The sequence below is a fragment of the Chionomys nivalis genome, chromosome 21 (genome assembly GCF_950005125.1).
Source record: "Chionomys nivalis chromosome 21, mChiNiv1.1, whole genome shotgun sequence".
NCBI classification, from domain to species: domain Eukaryota; kingdom Metazoa; phylum Chordata; class Mammalia; order Rodentia; family Cricetidae; genus Chionomys; species Chionomys nivalis.
The window spans coordinates 31,575,838-31,590,407 of record NC_080106.1 but is presented as its reverse complement, the minus strand read 5'-3'; the positions used below and the strand labels follow the sequence as shown (position 1 = coordinate 31,590,407).

Here is a 14,570-nt window from a genome sequence, read left to right as displayed (position 1 = left end):
TGAAAACCAGCTGGAGAGAAGGCTCAGCAGTTAAATCACTTGCTGCTCCTGCAGAGGACCTGGGTTCAGTTCCCAGCACCCACCTCACACGTCTCCCTGCTGCCTGCCACTCCCTCTCCCAGGATCTCATGCTCTTTTCTGGCCTCAGCAGGTTCTGCACACAGGTGGCACACACACACACACACATGCACGTAAGTAAAAATTAATCCTAAAATAAAGAAAGAAGAACGATTTTAAAAAACAAGAAAAAGATTTGAGGTAGGGAAGGAGAAAGAAGCCTACATTTTGGGCAAATGTGAATGTGAAGTGGGTACTGGATGGCACAGAAGAGGTACTATTAATTCTGTGAGGTGGAACAATTATAATTGTATCACACTCATGAATGAAGATGGAGGTGCATGCAGGTCTACTAGAAGCAAAATGTCAAGCTTCCAGACTTTACTTTGCAATTGTTTGGCCAAGAAAAAAAAATGAAACAAGTATGAAAAATGTTGAGCATTGAATCTTGGAGGTAAAAATATGAAAACCCCTGGTGCCATTCTTCCATTTTGTTTGAAACTTTTCAAAGAATGGCTGAGGAGCCGAGTCTCCTTTGCTTATCTTTGGGCTAAGAATTTATTTCGCTCTCCTTTCTTTCTCCTTTCCTTCTCCTCCTCCTGCTTCTGGGTCTCAGGTATCACAGGTTGTGTAGCTGATGATCTTGAATTCTGATCCTCCTGCCTCAACCTCCCAAATACTGGGATTAGGGATGTGAACCAGCACACCTAGGTGTGTGTGTGTGTGTGTGTGTGTGTGTGTGTGTGTGTGTTTGTGGTTCTGGTGATGGAACCTAGAGCTTTTCAGACAAGCACTTTACTAAATGAGCTGCACCCCAGCCCCATCCTTTCCTTCCTTCCTTTCTTTATTTACTTTTACAGTCTAGGGATGGAACCCAGGCTCTCACATAGGCCAGCCAAATGCCCTAACACTGAGCTACACCCAGTCGGTCTTACTGCTTTCTTACTTCCTGCTTCAGCCCCACAGCCTGAGAGTGGTTGGGAGGCCTTGTGTCTCCCTCCTGATACTGAGCTGGGGCTCACTGAGGCCAAGGATTGGAGCTTACTTGTTTGCCCCTGAGTTTCTTTGTCTTACCTCAGTTCCGGACACACGCAAGGGCTTTGCAAATACCACTGCTCTTTCATGCCAGGCACCAAGAACGTCTTTAGCTTCATTCACTCCCCCAGAGACTTGCTGGGGTGGCCATTAGTGTCCCATTGTACAGATGGGGATACTGCGCCCTACCCTAGTGAGACCTTTAGGAAGGGCAGAGCTGAGCTTGCACTGGGTCGGGTGGGCCCGAAATCCTGGCTACTGTGTCCATACTGCATTTCTGCAGTTACTCCTTGATGCCTGGGTGAGACAGGTGCCAAAAATCATCTATAAGTGAGAAGCTGAACCCATAGGGAGCACGGGCTGTCTCTGGAACTGAGCAAGTTAGAGTAAAGCTGTTTATGTCTTTTCACCCGGCGTGTGGACATTCAGACACTTGCTTGTTAAATGGTTCCTTGCCAAGGGATGGAGACTCCCACCCAAGAGACAGCCAGCTGGGCCAAGCCATCTTCTTCACTTCCTGTCTTCAGCTACCCCATCATAAAGTGAGCCACCACGGTGATAGATGTCAGTCTTACTCCCTGGGTTGGTTGCCGTGACTACACGGGTTAGTCGTGGAGAGCCCTTAAGTTTTGTGGTATTGGGGTTTCTGCATGCTAGGTGAGCGCTGTGCAGCTGAGCTGAGCTGGCCTCCAGCACAGTGGGAAACCTCATTAGAAAGTGCCTGGCTCACTGTAAGTTAGTAATTCATTCCCAGTTTTACAGAGCGAGCACTGTGCAGCACTCCAGAGCCAGGCTTGGCTCCTCAGGTCCTCTTCCCTGCCTCCAGATTCTCCTCCAGAGCACACCCTCAAGTCGGGGGACTCCAGGTATCCATTTCCCACATCCTTCTCCTTTAAAAATGCAAGCGCTGGAGCCAGGCGGTGGTGGTGCACGCCTTTAATCCCAGCACTTGGGAGGCAGAGGCAGGCGGGTCTCTGTGAGTTCGAGACCAGCCTGGTCTACAAGAGCTAGTTCCAGGACAGGCTCCAAAACCACAGAGAAACCCTGTCTCGAAAAAAAAAAATGCAAGCGCTGTTTTCCCATAGTGCTCCCTGGTTTTCCCCCACCCTCCCTTTTCTTCTCTCTCTCCTTTTCTCCTTTTTCCTCTGCTCTCTCTCCTCTCATCTCTTTTTCTCCTATCTTCTGCTCTTAACATAACAAAAAGGAGGCCTCTGGATATATATATATATATATATATATATATATATATATATATATATTTTTGGTGTTTATTTAGCCAGACTGACCTGGAAGTAACTATGTAGCCCAGGCTAGCTTTTGAACTTCAGACAATCTTCCCGTGGCCCCTTCAATGTTGGGATTCCAAGTATGAGCTGCCATACCTGACCTGGGCCTCCATTTTTATCAAGCCTTGTTAAGTCTCTCCAGCTGTAAAATGAGGCTTCCTAGCTTCTTATCTGACCAGGTAAGGGCAGGTCATTTGGGCCCCAGTGGACATTGACCCCTGCCAGGGCAGCCGTCCCCAACTCTGTAAGGACTCCCGGGGGCAGCAGGAGAGAAGAGAGGTCCTGTCGTGTGGCAGCTGAAGCCTCTCTGCCTGGCCAAGTCTGGACCAGAGGCTGGCTATGATCCAGCTGGCTCCATAGCTTGGGACACTTTTCTAGACAAACTGGTTTTTCCCCTGGCTGACATCCCAAAAAGAGTAGCGCAATTCGTTTCTGGCCCCAGACCGAGGAAGCTCTAGAAGCTGACTGTTCTAGACTCCCAAGAGTGTACCCCTGTCTTAGGGGAGCCTGCTGTGAAAGTAGGAAGTAGGTTACGTGCAGTACCCCAAGTCTTGCTGTTAGGTCTTGCCTGGCCTCTGCGAGAAATCTTCTAGAAGATCAGAGCCCTATTAGCCAGACTGGCCTTGTGCTGTGGCAGGAGGCGGGACTTCTCCAAGGCTCGGCGCTGGGGTCCAGGGAGAGCCAATAGGGCCAGGCTCTGACAATAAGTTCATGCTTGTGCTGTCCTGGATGCCGGAAGAAAGCAGAGCTGGCAAAGGGTAGGGGAAAAGGCAAGAGAGAGCAAACTGAGGAGGCCTGGGTTCCCTCCATGTCCTAAGCAGTCCCCGACTCTGTGGTCTCCTCGGTTGATCCCGATAAGTTTATTCTGTACAGTGAAGCTCTGAATGGTTTGAAATGGTCCCTCCCTTCTCTGGGCCTCAGTTTCCCTCTCTGTCCACAGGATGCAGGACTTGATCATTCTTGCAGCAAACTCTGTTTGCCAGGCTCTGTGGTGAGCCGTGTAGATGCCCTGGCGGTGCGGAGGGTCTAAGGAGTGAGGACTGGGGGTTCTGCATCACCTGGTCAAAAGGCCCCGACTACCTCCTGATAAGAAAGGGCTTGGCAGATCCGCCATGGCGGGCCCAGCGCTCTGCATGTCCCTGGCTCAGAGTTCCACTTAGACCAGACCTAGGTTATCCAGGGATGGTGGCCCAGTGACCCCCTGGGTTTTCACCGCGCCGCTCCCGAAGCAGAGCTGAGCGCGAAAGGTTCCTTGGCAACCTGGGAGGAATCCAGCCGCAACCACAGGCTCTTCCTTTCCCCTCCCACCGCCTCCTACTGCGGGCGCCGGGGGCGGAGGCTGCCAGCCCATTATAAAAAGCTACCGAAGCTGGTGGCGGAGGGACTCGGAGCTGCGACGCTGCCCAGCATCCGAGCACACCGGATTCCTACACTCCAGCCATGGTTCCCTCGCCGCTCGCGTGGCTGCTGCGCCTGGCCGCGTTCTACCATCTATGCACCCCGCTGGCGGGTGAGTGGGTCTGGACCCTACCTGGGGAAGAAGGGAGGAGTGTGTTGGGGTGCAGACTGCATTTCTCTGGCGGTGTGTGTGGGGGGGTCGGCCCCCGCTAGTCCTGTCATTCCAGTGGCTACTGGGGCGGGAGTGGGGGCACAAGGTGTGTGGAGAAGAGAGTGAGGGCTGGGAGAAACTGAGCAATCTCCTGACTGGTGGACTAGGTTAGTTCTTCCTACTGAGGTTAACTACCTAGCCTGTATACGCCCTGGCCGGAGGCCAAGAAGAGACCAGACTTCCCTTTGCCCTGTTTTTCAAGGCCCTTAGGAGTAGTTCCGGTCAAGGTCACAAGAGACTTGACACTGTTGGGGTGTACAGATCGTCCCTCTGTCTGTGCCCCATCATCCTGGCCACCTCCTCCAAACCCAGATTAGAAAATATTTTATCTCCACGGACCTGCCTTCTGGACTCCACTACCTGGCAGTACAAGGTGTAGACATACCTAGGGACGTAGGGAAGATGGAGACCTCTGAGATGGTTAGAGAACCAACTCACAAGCCAGGAAAGAGTGATGCCTTCTGGCAGGTTGATACTCAGAGAAGGTTATTCTTTGCCTTGGGGCACACAGTGAAACTGGGAGAATGTGAACCAACCCCCAGCTTCCAGGATATCTCCATGGAACTAAATCACCAGTGCCACAGGGAGCTGGCGATGAGTGGGTGGGGAGTGGGGGTGGTGAAATAAAATTGTGCCTGGCTTTCTGCTGTCTGAGCTCTGGCCACAGCCCTGGGATATCTGGGGACAGTGAGCACTGGGAAGTGGGAATTGGATGGACGACGGTTTGCCATCACCTTGCTGTGTGTCCCTGACCTGGGTCTTGACTTCTCTGGTCTCAACTGCTACACCTGTCAATGCAGCTACTGCCTGGCTTGGGAGAAAGCTTCAGTGTCTAGGGAGGCATTTTGGGAGGTGTGCATGGTGGTAATGGGGTATCACTTTTCCTAAGCTCGTGGGGAAATCCTAGGCAAGGCTGGACAGGAGACCCTGAATGTCTGAGGTCTGAGGACCCTAATCACATCTGCTGGCTTTGCTAGGAGATGGTAGGCATGATGCAACCCTGGTGAGCCTCAGCTCCTTCTCCCCTAGATGAGGTTTTCAGTTAGGTCCACCCTGGAGCTCCCCAGCAGGGGCGGTCTTGGGCTTTCGGGCTGCTGCAGGCAAGTGCATGGCTGGTGCAGGGCATCTGCGTCAGTCCCCAAATGTGGGTCTGCAGGGCTGTGCCAGCCGATCGCTCTGGGCTTTATGTAACGAACCTGCAAACCAACAAGGCTGCTGCTCCCCAGCACTGACGCATCCCCTCCCACTCAAGTCTCGGCAAGAAAGAGAAAAGAAAAGATCTGTTTTCAGCTGTTACAGCCTGCTTCCCCCACCCTACGTGGGGGTGGAGGGGGGTAGGGGCGGACAGCCTCAGGGTCAGACCCAGGGCCCTGTGGGTTTAATCAAGAGCTCCCCCACTTCTCTGTGGGTGAAGGTTTTATGTGCCGCTAAGCACTTCTGCGTGCATCTTGTCCATTCATTTGGCACACACGAGCAGGACACCTGCTGTGTGACAGGCACATTTCTGGGTGCTGGGACCATAGCCCTGAATAAAGAGCCAACGAGCCCAGCTGAAGTTTGACTGCAGTACACAAAAATAAACCAATGAGCCATTCTGTCTATTAGAAAGAAAAGGCATTGCAGGGGGCAGGGGGGACTTAGCTTGTGTTGTTGGCTTGTTTCTTTTTTGTTTCTGAGACAGGGTCTTTCCATGTAGACCTGGCTGATCTCACATTCATGCTCTTCCTGTCTCGGCCTCCTGGGAGAGGGCTGGGGTAGGAAATGCGTTGCTCCTTGCCTATCATGTTGGCATTAACTATGAAAAGAAGTTTGGGGAACAGGTGAGCTCGCTCTAGGGTGATAGTCCTTGCAGGTGATATTTGGCAATTTCCAGAGGCATTTTTTTAAAATTATTATTACAAATGTCCCAATACTTTTGGCTCCTGTCATAGAGTCCACAGCATCAGCCTCCACAATAAAGAGTGAGCAGGTTCAAATGTGAACAGTATGGCCATTGAGAAAAGCTTCCCCAAGGGCAGAATACACCAGTCATTAAAAAACATCTAGTCTCAAGTCACTCCATACTGTCATGTTCATTTTAAAGGTGAGAAAATTAAGGACCCAGATGAGTAAAGGCTCAAGTCCTCTCCATTGGTGCACCCAGGACCCAGCGTGTCTTCACAGTCCTTAAGGGACAACCTAGTACATATTTCTTCCAGGAAGCCTCCCCTGATTACTGACGTTTAAAAGTTATCTTACATTCCTGTAAATCCTAGTATGTTTGTGTCTGGCCAGGACGTTCAATCCTTTACCAGGACTAAGCTAGCTCTGCCACGAAGTAGACTGTGTTCTGGGCAAGGGACTGAACCTCTCAAATCTTCAGCTTCTGAATCTATAAGAAGAGGATAACAACCTGCCCTCTGCAGGGGCTGAGGGCTAATAGAAGCCGATAACACAGGATCTGGTGCTAGGTGCAAGCAGAGAGGTTCTTATCCCCATCCTCTTACCTGCCTGTGGATCTGGGACCCTTCTGAAGAAAGAGATGGGCCCCATTTACCTGCCCACCCCCAGCAATGCCTCACAGCACCCAGCTCAGGGCCCCCACAAGAGGGAGGAGCCAGCATTTGTTGGTTGCCTCAGTAAACAGTGATCATTACAAACAGCCTCAGCATCTGTAGGTCAAAGCACTCAGGGTGAAAGACCAGAGGGCTCCCTCCCGGCTGTGTATAGACTGAGACGTAATTCAAGCCAGTGCTGGCTGATTCAGGAAATGGATGGGTGGATGGATGGATGGATGGATGGATGGATGTAGATGGATGGATGGATGGATGGATGGATGGATATGGATGGATGGATGGATGGATGGATGGATGGATGGATGGATGGATGGATATGGATGGATGGATGGATGTAGATGGATGGATGGATGGATGGATGGATGGATGGATGGATGGATGGATAGATGGATGTAGATGGATGGATGGGTGGATGGATGGATATGGATGGATGAATGGATATGGATGGATGAATGGATATGGATGGATGAATGGATGGATATGGATGGATGAATGGATGGATGACTAGTGAGTGGATTGGTGGCAGGCAGTGGGTGAAAAGAAATTGATGGGGAGGCTGGGACTTTGAAAGAGTGACAGATGGACAGGTGGGTGCGTAGGGTGGGTAGATGGATGGATGAGGATGATGGGAATGAGTAGAAGCAGCGAGGAGGACAGAGGAAGTAGGAGGATAGAAAGATGGGTGGATGACGGATGGATAAGTAAATGGGTGCATAGACGGATGGGTGGATGAGTGGGTGGATATATCTAAAGCTGCGACAAGTAGATTGAGATATTACCTTATTGTATGAATATTACTGAGTACCCGTGTTGCGTTCAGTGCAGAGATACACGGTGTCAGCGAGATAGACAGTCTCTGAGTCCCTGACGACTTGTTTGGCGGACAGTTAGATGGCTAGCCACACAGGAGCACTGCCTCCTCTTCTAGGAATGAGAACTTTGTTCTGAAGAAAGGAAAGGCCTCCCCGAGTCAGTTACATAGCTGTCCTGCAGATCCCAGCCAAGTGGCTCATAGCAGGGGCTGACTTTGTGGCTCTGCCAGCTCGGCTGGTGACAATGGTCTTCTCTATCCTAATCTGGGGTCTTCCCTGTCACACATCCTCCCTTTTCTCCTCCTATTGCAGGTCACCACAGGGCTTTTTCAGGAAGGTAGACCCATGCAGGAGTGGCCACCAAGCTATGGTCACAGGAACTTGGGGGCAGGGACATGCAACATGCAGCTAAGGGGTTGTGTATGTGTCTGTGGGGGGGGGGGCAGAGATCAACCCCTGTGTTGTTCCTCAGGAATTACCCACTATCCACCTTGTTTTTGAGACAGTCTCTTCCCTGGGGTCTGGAGCTCACTGATTCGTCTCTACTGCCTAGCCAGTGAGCCCCAGCCATCTGCTTGTCTTTGCTTCTCCAGTGCTGGGATTACAAGCACACACTGCCCTGCCTGGTTTTCTACACAGCTTCTGGGGCATCAAACCCAGGTTCTCGAGCTTGTGTGGCAAACACTTTACCTACTGAACCACTTCCCCAGGCCTAACCTGTGACTTTCACATCCTGGTTCTTGGGGAGAGAGGACAGTACTGTGACTCAGCCAGTGAGTTCAGGAGCTCCTAGCCCTGGCTTTTGATGACCCAGCTCACATCCACAGCCCAGGCTTCCTTTCCCACAATGTGCAGTGAGTGGCCCGTGGCCCAGGAGCGATACGGAGGTGAGTTGGTTAGGAAGTCCGGGTGTGTACTTGCCTTTGGCTAGTTCTTTTTTAGGGGTTGTGCAGAGGGCAACCAGCCTCATGCATACCAGGCAAGCACTGTATCCCCGAGCTTTACCTCAAATCTCCTGTGTCCCTTCTTGGCAAGATGTAGTGTGTTTGCACATCAGTGTGTGTAAGTGTTTGTGCACAGTTTTAGTGGAAGCTGGGGAACAACTAGCCTCCCAGGTCGTAAAGACCAAGCCAGATCAGCATGCTCACTCCCCACACTGCTTCTTGGGGCATCTTGGGTTCTAGATGTTCGACATGATCTTTACCCGGATCTAGAACCCTAACTCTTCCTCGTTTTTCTCCCCATTTTCCATGAGTATACACAGGGAAGATGACAGGACACACTGCTGGACATTGAGGACAGTGGTTCTCAACCTGTGGGTCGTGACCCCTTTGGGGGGTGTCTAACGACCCTTTCACAGGGGTCTCATAAGACCATCTGCATATTAGATATTTACATTACGATTCATAATAGTAGCAAAATTATAGTTGTGAAGTAGCAATGACAGTGACTTTATGGTTGGGGGTCCCCATGACGCAAGGAGCTGTATTAAGGGGTTGCAACATTAGGAAGACTGAGAACCACTGATTTAGAAGGGGTTTGAAATAGAATGAAAAAAAATGTCAAGTGTTTATATCAGATAATTGGGTTTAATCCATTAACAGAAACCCCTGCCCAGGGGCTTTTGCTGCATAGCTATCTGCATGCCCTTGACCCCTATTCTGCCCCTGCCTTTTCTCCTGAACTTATCCCAAACTCATTCTGCAAAGCACAGGGGCACCTGCTCAGCAGACCCCCACCCCCTCATTTCCAGGCAGGGAAGCTTACCTGTTCCACATACCTGATTCCTGTATGAGGAGGAGGAGTTTATTATGCTTTATTATGCCAAAGGCGGTGATGTTCAGGGAAAGCCACAGGGACCAGGAATGGGCAGGGCCACTCCCTCACCGTGCAGGCCAGGTAACCGTAGGCAGGTCTGTGTCTCGCTTAGAGTCCTCTCCCCTGCTATGACTTCATTTTAAAAATTAGCCCTTCCAGGCTGGGCATCATGGCCCACACCTTTAATCCCAGCACTCAGGAGGCAGAGACAAGTGGATATTGGTGAGTTCGAGGCCAGCCTGGTTTAATTAATGAGTTTCAGGACAGCCAGAGCTATGTAGAAAGACCCTGTCTGAAAAAAAATTAAATGCTTCCTGCATGCCAAGCAAAAGGAACTTTTTGAATAAAGCTTTGTTTTTATAAGTTCAAAACAACCACAGAGCAGACTCTTGCTGTCTAGCAGGTTATCAAGGGGTGAGTCAGATGTGGGTCAAGGACTTTGGCTTGCGCGAATTGGGAGAGGCTGAAATGGGGTGGGATACCAGATACCCAAGGGTCCTACTGACTGGGGGCCTCTGTGGACTCAGGTCAACACCTCGGCGTGACGAAATGCAACATGACATGCCACAAGATGACCTCACCAATCCCTGTGGCTCTGCTCATCCACTATCGGCCAAATCAGGAATCCTGCGGCAAGCGTGCTATCATGTACGTATTACGTATCACTCGGGTCCTCAGACGGCTCTGGGACCTCCCAACCCTCTCCTGCCTGCCTCACCCTGGGCTTCCTGCCAAAGGCCTTGGCAAGTGCACCCTTGTTGCAGGCCCATAAGCTACCTCACTGACCTTATGATCAGTGGCAAACAACAGAGGTGAGGAATGCCCACTGTGGTCCAGGGCAGTACCCAGGGTGGCGCTTCCTTTCAGGCCTGTCTATACAGCCCTCAGCCCGTTAGATCCCATGGGGAGGTTGAGTAAGGTGGTCTACCAGAGGCAGGATCTAGGCTCCAGCAGGTCAACCAGAGGCCCTGGTCACTTCCTTCCTGTACGCCTCAGTTTCCTCATCTGGGAGATGGGTGGCAGGAGGGGAAGAGGAGGTGGAGGAACTAAAGTGGGTGGCTGAGCCCTTGGAAGGCACGTGGATGGCTGTCATCAAGTGGCAAAAGACCAGAGCCCTCAGGGCCACTGGGGAGGAAACAGGCCCAGTTAGTAGTCATTGTCTACCTGGCCAGTTTGGTCCCTTGTTCTGTCTGGGGCACTCGGTGAGTTTTGCCCATTTGCTCAGTCTGAATCTTCCCTAGGACTGATGGAGGCCCCTGAGCAACCTTAGCCATGCAGGAAATGCCCAGAGTCCTTCTTAACGCAGGCTCTGCTAGCGGAAGTCCAGTACTTCCTGTCCCCTAGACAGCTCCCCCAAGGAGTGAGGTTCAAAATGCCTTCCTGCCTGCCCTCTCTGCTTCCCCCACCACCGATTGCTTTTTTCAGATACCCCCCAAATAGTTGCTTCTGTCTTCTGAGGAAAGTGGAAGAGGGGTACATGGCACCCTTGCAGCTGGACACACTTCTTTATCTGTCCACCTCATCTTCCTGCTGGTTAAATGTGGTTAGCATGGCGGCTGCAATGCCTGCAGGCTGTATGACCTGCAGAGGCTGTAGCGTGGACCGGTAATCAGCTCTGAGCTGCTGTTGGGGCAAAGCAGCCATACACAGCCTACAGGAGGCTCCAGATTTAGACCACACTCAAGATTCCAGTGAGGATACTGAAAGGCTTTGGCTCTGAAAAGTTGCAGCCTTGAGGATAAAACCTAGAAGAGGAAGTTGGGGGCCAGAGGGCAGCCATCACCATGGGACAGAGAGCTCATGCACAGGAGCTTTCTAGAGTGAGGAAACCCGCCTTGTCACATAGCTGGTGTCAGAGAACACCTATGGCATCCCCAGATCAAAGTCCAGAGCTGCTGGCCTTTATGGTAGTGATGTGGTTATTAATGCTGTAATTGTTATGATGCCTGCTCTGTTTTTCTCTAGGTTCCTTACCCTTTATTTTGCTTAGCAATAACACAGAAGTAGGGTTCCCATTTGCCTGGGACTTTCCTGGTTTTGAAAGGGGAAGTCCCTCAGGCTGAAAATGCCTGTTCTGAGGTGGTGGTGGTCCCCTCCAGACCACAGACATTCATGTCTCTTCCAAGGGCTAGGAGACATAGGGGATGGAGTGGCCCAATGCCTCACACTAGTAAGTCAGGACAGCTTGCCTGCTGGGCATGTGGGCAGTGCCCACACCACTCCAGTCTGGCTGTCTAGAATCTGGGCATCACCAGCCACTGTCTTCCTTATAGCTTGGAGACGAGACAGCACAGACACTTCTGTGCTGATCCAAAGGAGAAATGGGTCCAAGACGCCATCAAGCACCTTGACCGCCAGGCCGCTGCCCAACCTCAGAATAGTGGCAAGTTTGAGAAGTTGGTCAATGTGACACCTGGGATCACCCTGGCCGCCAGGGGACTGTCCCCATCTGCACTGGCAGAGCCTGAAGTCACAGTGGAAGGCCTTACTTTGGAGCTGACTACTATTGCCCAAGAGGCCCAGAGGCCCATGGGGACTTCCCAGGAGCCGCCAGCAGCAGTGACTGGATCTTCTCCCTCTACTTCCAAAGCACAGGATGCAGGGCTTTCGGCCAGGCCTCAAACTACTGGGATTTTTGAGGAGTCTGCTGTCTCTACCACCATTTGGCAGAGTTCTGCTGTCTACCAGTCTGAATCTAGGCTCAGGGCTGAGGAGAAGGCTACTGAGCCCCCATCCACTACAGCCCCATCTACCCAGGCACCCACCATTTCCCATTCAACCCCGGAGGAGAATGTTGGGTCTGAAAGCCAGCCCCCATGGGTCCAGGGACAGAGCCCCAGTACAGAGAAGCCTCTAGGGCCTGAGGAAACAAATCAAGCTCATACTGATGATTTCCAGGAGAGGGGGCCTGGCAACATAGTCCATTCCTCAGTGGCCCCTGTCTCCTCTGAAGGGACCCCTATCCAGGAGCTGGTGACTTCAGGCAGTTGGCCTCCCAAGGCAGAGGAGCCCATTCATGCCACTGCAGACCCCCAGAAACTTAGCATACTTATCACTCCTGTCCCTGACACCCAGGAAGCCACCCGGAGGCAGGCAGTAGGGCTGCTGGCCTTCCTGGGCCTGCTCTTCTGTCTAGGGGTGGCTATGTTTGCCTACCAGAGCCTCCAGGGCTGTCCCCGCAAAATGGCAGGAGAGATGGTGGAAGGTCTCCGCTATGTCCCCCGTAGCTGTGGCAGTAACTCATATGTCCTGGTGCCAGTGTGAGTTGCCTGCCCGCCTGTGTCCATAGTTCGATTCAGACAGCTGTCTGGGGACCCCCATCCTCATACCCACCTTCACCCAAGGTGAGGCAGTGGGAATGGGGAGGCTGGGTCCTCCAGGAGCCACATGCTCCAAGCCCCCAGTTGAGGCCCTGGAGGCCACCTTTTGCCATTACCCCCTTATCAGAGACAGCCGGTGACCTTCCAGCTCACCTATATTTGAAAGACTCCTCTGCTGCTGGCTGGTTGGAGGGGCCCTTGACACCCCAACCCTAGTGAACAATTATTTATTGGATTCCCAGGCCCCATGACACCTGTCTCCTGTGAGCACCGTAGTCCACCCATCTCACAAGCAGCAGGTCAGGCCCGTTTGCCTGTCCCTCTGACCTCTTCACATCTCCTGGGTTTGCTGCACTCGCCAGCCCCTCCCCCTCCCTGGCCAGCTGCGGTGCTATCTCTCCTATCTCTCCCTGTCCCCTGTACAGAGCACACTACCGTCACCACCACCACCACCACCAATGCCCTGTCGTGTCCTTCCTTGCATGAGGTTACCGCTGTGTCTCCTGGAGCTCTCTGGGAAGGGAGATGAGCTAGCGTGGGGTTTTGCTGCACACCTCCCCAGACTGTGCAGTGACGGCATGCTGCATCTGAAAGCTGGGTCTAGACCCCACTCAGCGATCTGCAGAACAAGGTGCCCCATCTGTAACAGAAAAGAAGCGTGACCCAGAGATGGCAATACCCCATGGCCCTGACGTCGTCACTTCCTCTGAGATCCTTGTCCCCATCCCTGGATGCAGCCCCCAGCCCTTCTCCATGCTGACAGTCACTGCCATCCCACTGGACTGACACCTTTGCACCCTGTGACTCTGAGGACGGGCAAGGGTGACTTGAGGGTTCAGGTCGCACCCTGTGGGCCCCCACATGGAGGCTGAGTTGGGGACCTGCAGGAACAGAGGCCAACTCAGAAGGTCCCTCTGTGTCCTCATTAGGCACCCCTACTCCATGCACCAAGATGATAGCCACAGGTCCGCCCTGCCTGAAAGACAAGCCACAGAAGAGGATGACGAGCCCTTGGGAGGCAGAGGATCCAGGGTAAGCACCAGGAGCGGCCACACACCTGACTTAAGTTTAGGGACTTTAGCGTGTATGTGCCCAGCCCTCATGGTTAGGAGGCTGGGTCCTCTCTCAGCTCTGAAAGCACAGTTCACACCAAGGTCTCACCTTTGCCCCACTACAGGCAGGGCCAGAACTCCCATAACATTCTCCAAGAGTCCTGTGAAAATTTCTGGAAGGGACTCTGTCCTGGGCACAAAGTGACTGCTAAAGCCTCCAGCATGTCCAGCAGGGAACACTTGGGCAATACCTGTACTCCAATAGCTGGAGCTGGACCTGCAGACCTTGCCCCTGCCAGGGTCCCTGGTGGCAGCTCTCCCAACCCTACTCCTAATAGCCCCAATCCTCCACCTTCGGAGCCTCCCGTGGGCAGGTTTCACCCAGAAGTGACTCACTCCTTGGTAGGTAGAAACTCAGGACAGTTGGCTCTGTTCCAGAGTGAGGAAACCAGCCCCTCCATGACCCTCCCTCCTGGAAAGCTTGTGGGAGACTCTGATCTGGCACTGTGGGCTGGAGGAACAGCAGCCTGAGTGCATTTGTCCTGGCTCCTTCAGTGCGGAGCCTTCAAGGGTTGGGGCGCCCACTTCCCTATTGAGAAAGCTGCTGGGGCGTGTGTCCCCTTGTTAGACTTTGTGGGTTCTCCCCAACAGGATGTGTTGCTAAGACAATCTGGGGAGGACTTCGGAAGGAGTTGGTCAATCCTTTGGCTTTTTCAAGCATCATTACCAATGTCTGTGCCATTTTGTATTTTACTAATAAAAATATAAAAGTCTTGTGAATCAAATAAGAATGCTTTTCTCTGGGGCAGGCCCAGGAAGGGCCAGGAGAAGGGGCAATGGCCGGGTGGGGGGGATTGGAGACGGGGCAAATTCTGAGACCCTGTCTCTAGCTCATTTGCACCAGGGCAGGGATTTTACAGAAGGCAGTGCAGATGGGAATAAGGAGAACTGGGCCCTGGACTGGCTCGGGGCTGCCTTGCTGTGTAATGGTGAGCCAATGCCTTCACCTCTCTGGGCCTCTATGCA

The 14,570-nt window shown here is 52.5% G+C and overlaps 1 protein-coding gene across 1 annotated transcript; it reads left to right on the top strand.

The window, feature by feature from the left end:
• The first annotated feature begins 3,713 nt into the window (after positions 1–3,713).
• Cx3cl1 (C-X3-C motif chemokine ligand 1) lies at positions 3,714–14,324 on the top strand. The gene is made up of 3 exons (XM_057754111.1): positions 3,714–3,888; positions 9,700–9,820; positions 11,446–14,324. Exons 1-3 carry the CDS (start codon positions 3,819–3,821, stop codon positions 12,434–12,436), a joined length of 1,182 nt encoding a protein of 393 aa, XP_057610094.1. The 5' UTR covers positions 3,714–3,818; the 3' UTR covers positions 12,437–14,324.
• The last annotated feature ends 246 nt before the right edge of the window (positions 14,325–14,570 follow it).

Excerpts from the sequence above, each read along its gene's own strand:
- Cx3cl1 (XM_057754111.1), top strand. The coding sequence starts at position 3,819 with ATGGTTCCCTCGCCGCTCGCGTGGCTGCTGCGCCTGGCCGCGTTCTAC. Across the intron at positions 3,889-9,699 it reads TCTATGCACCCCGCTGGCGG|GTCAACACCTCGGCGTGACG; the intron begins GTGAGTGGGTCT and ends CTGTGGACTCAG. Across the intron at positions 9,821-11,445 it reads TGCGGCAAGCGTGCTATCAT|CTTGGAGACGAGACAGCACA; the intron begins GTACGTATTACG and ends TCTTCCTTATAG.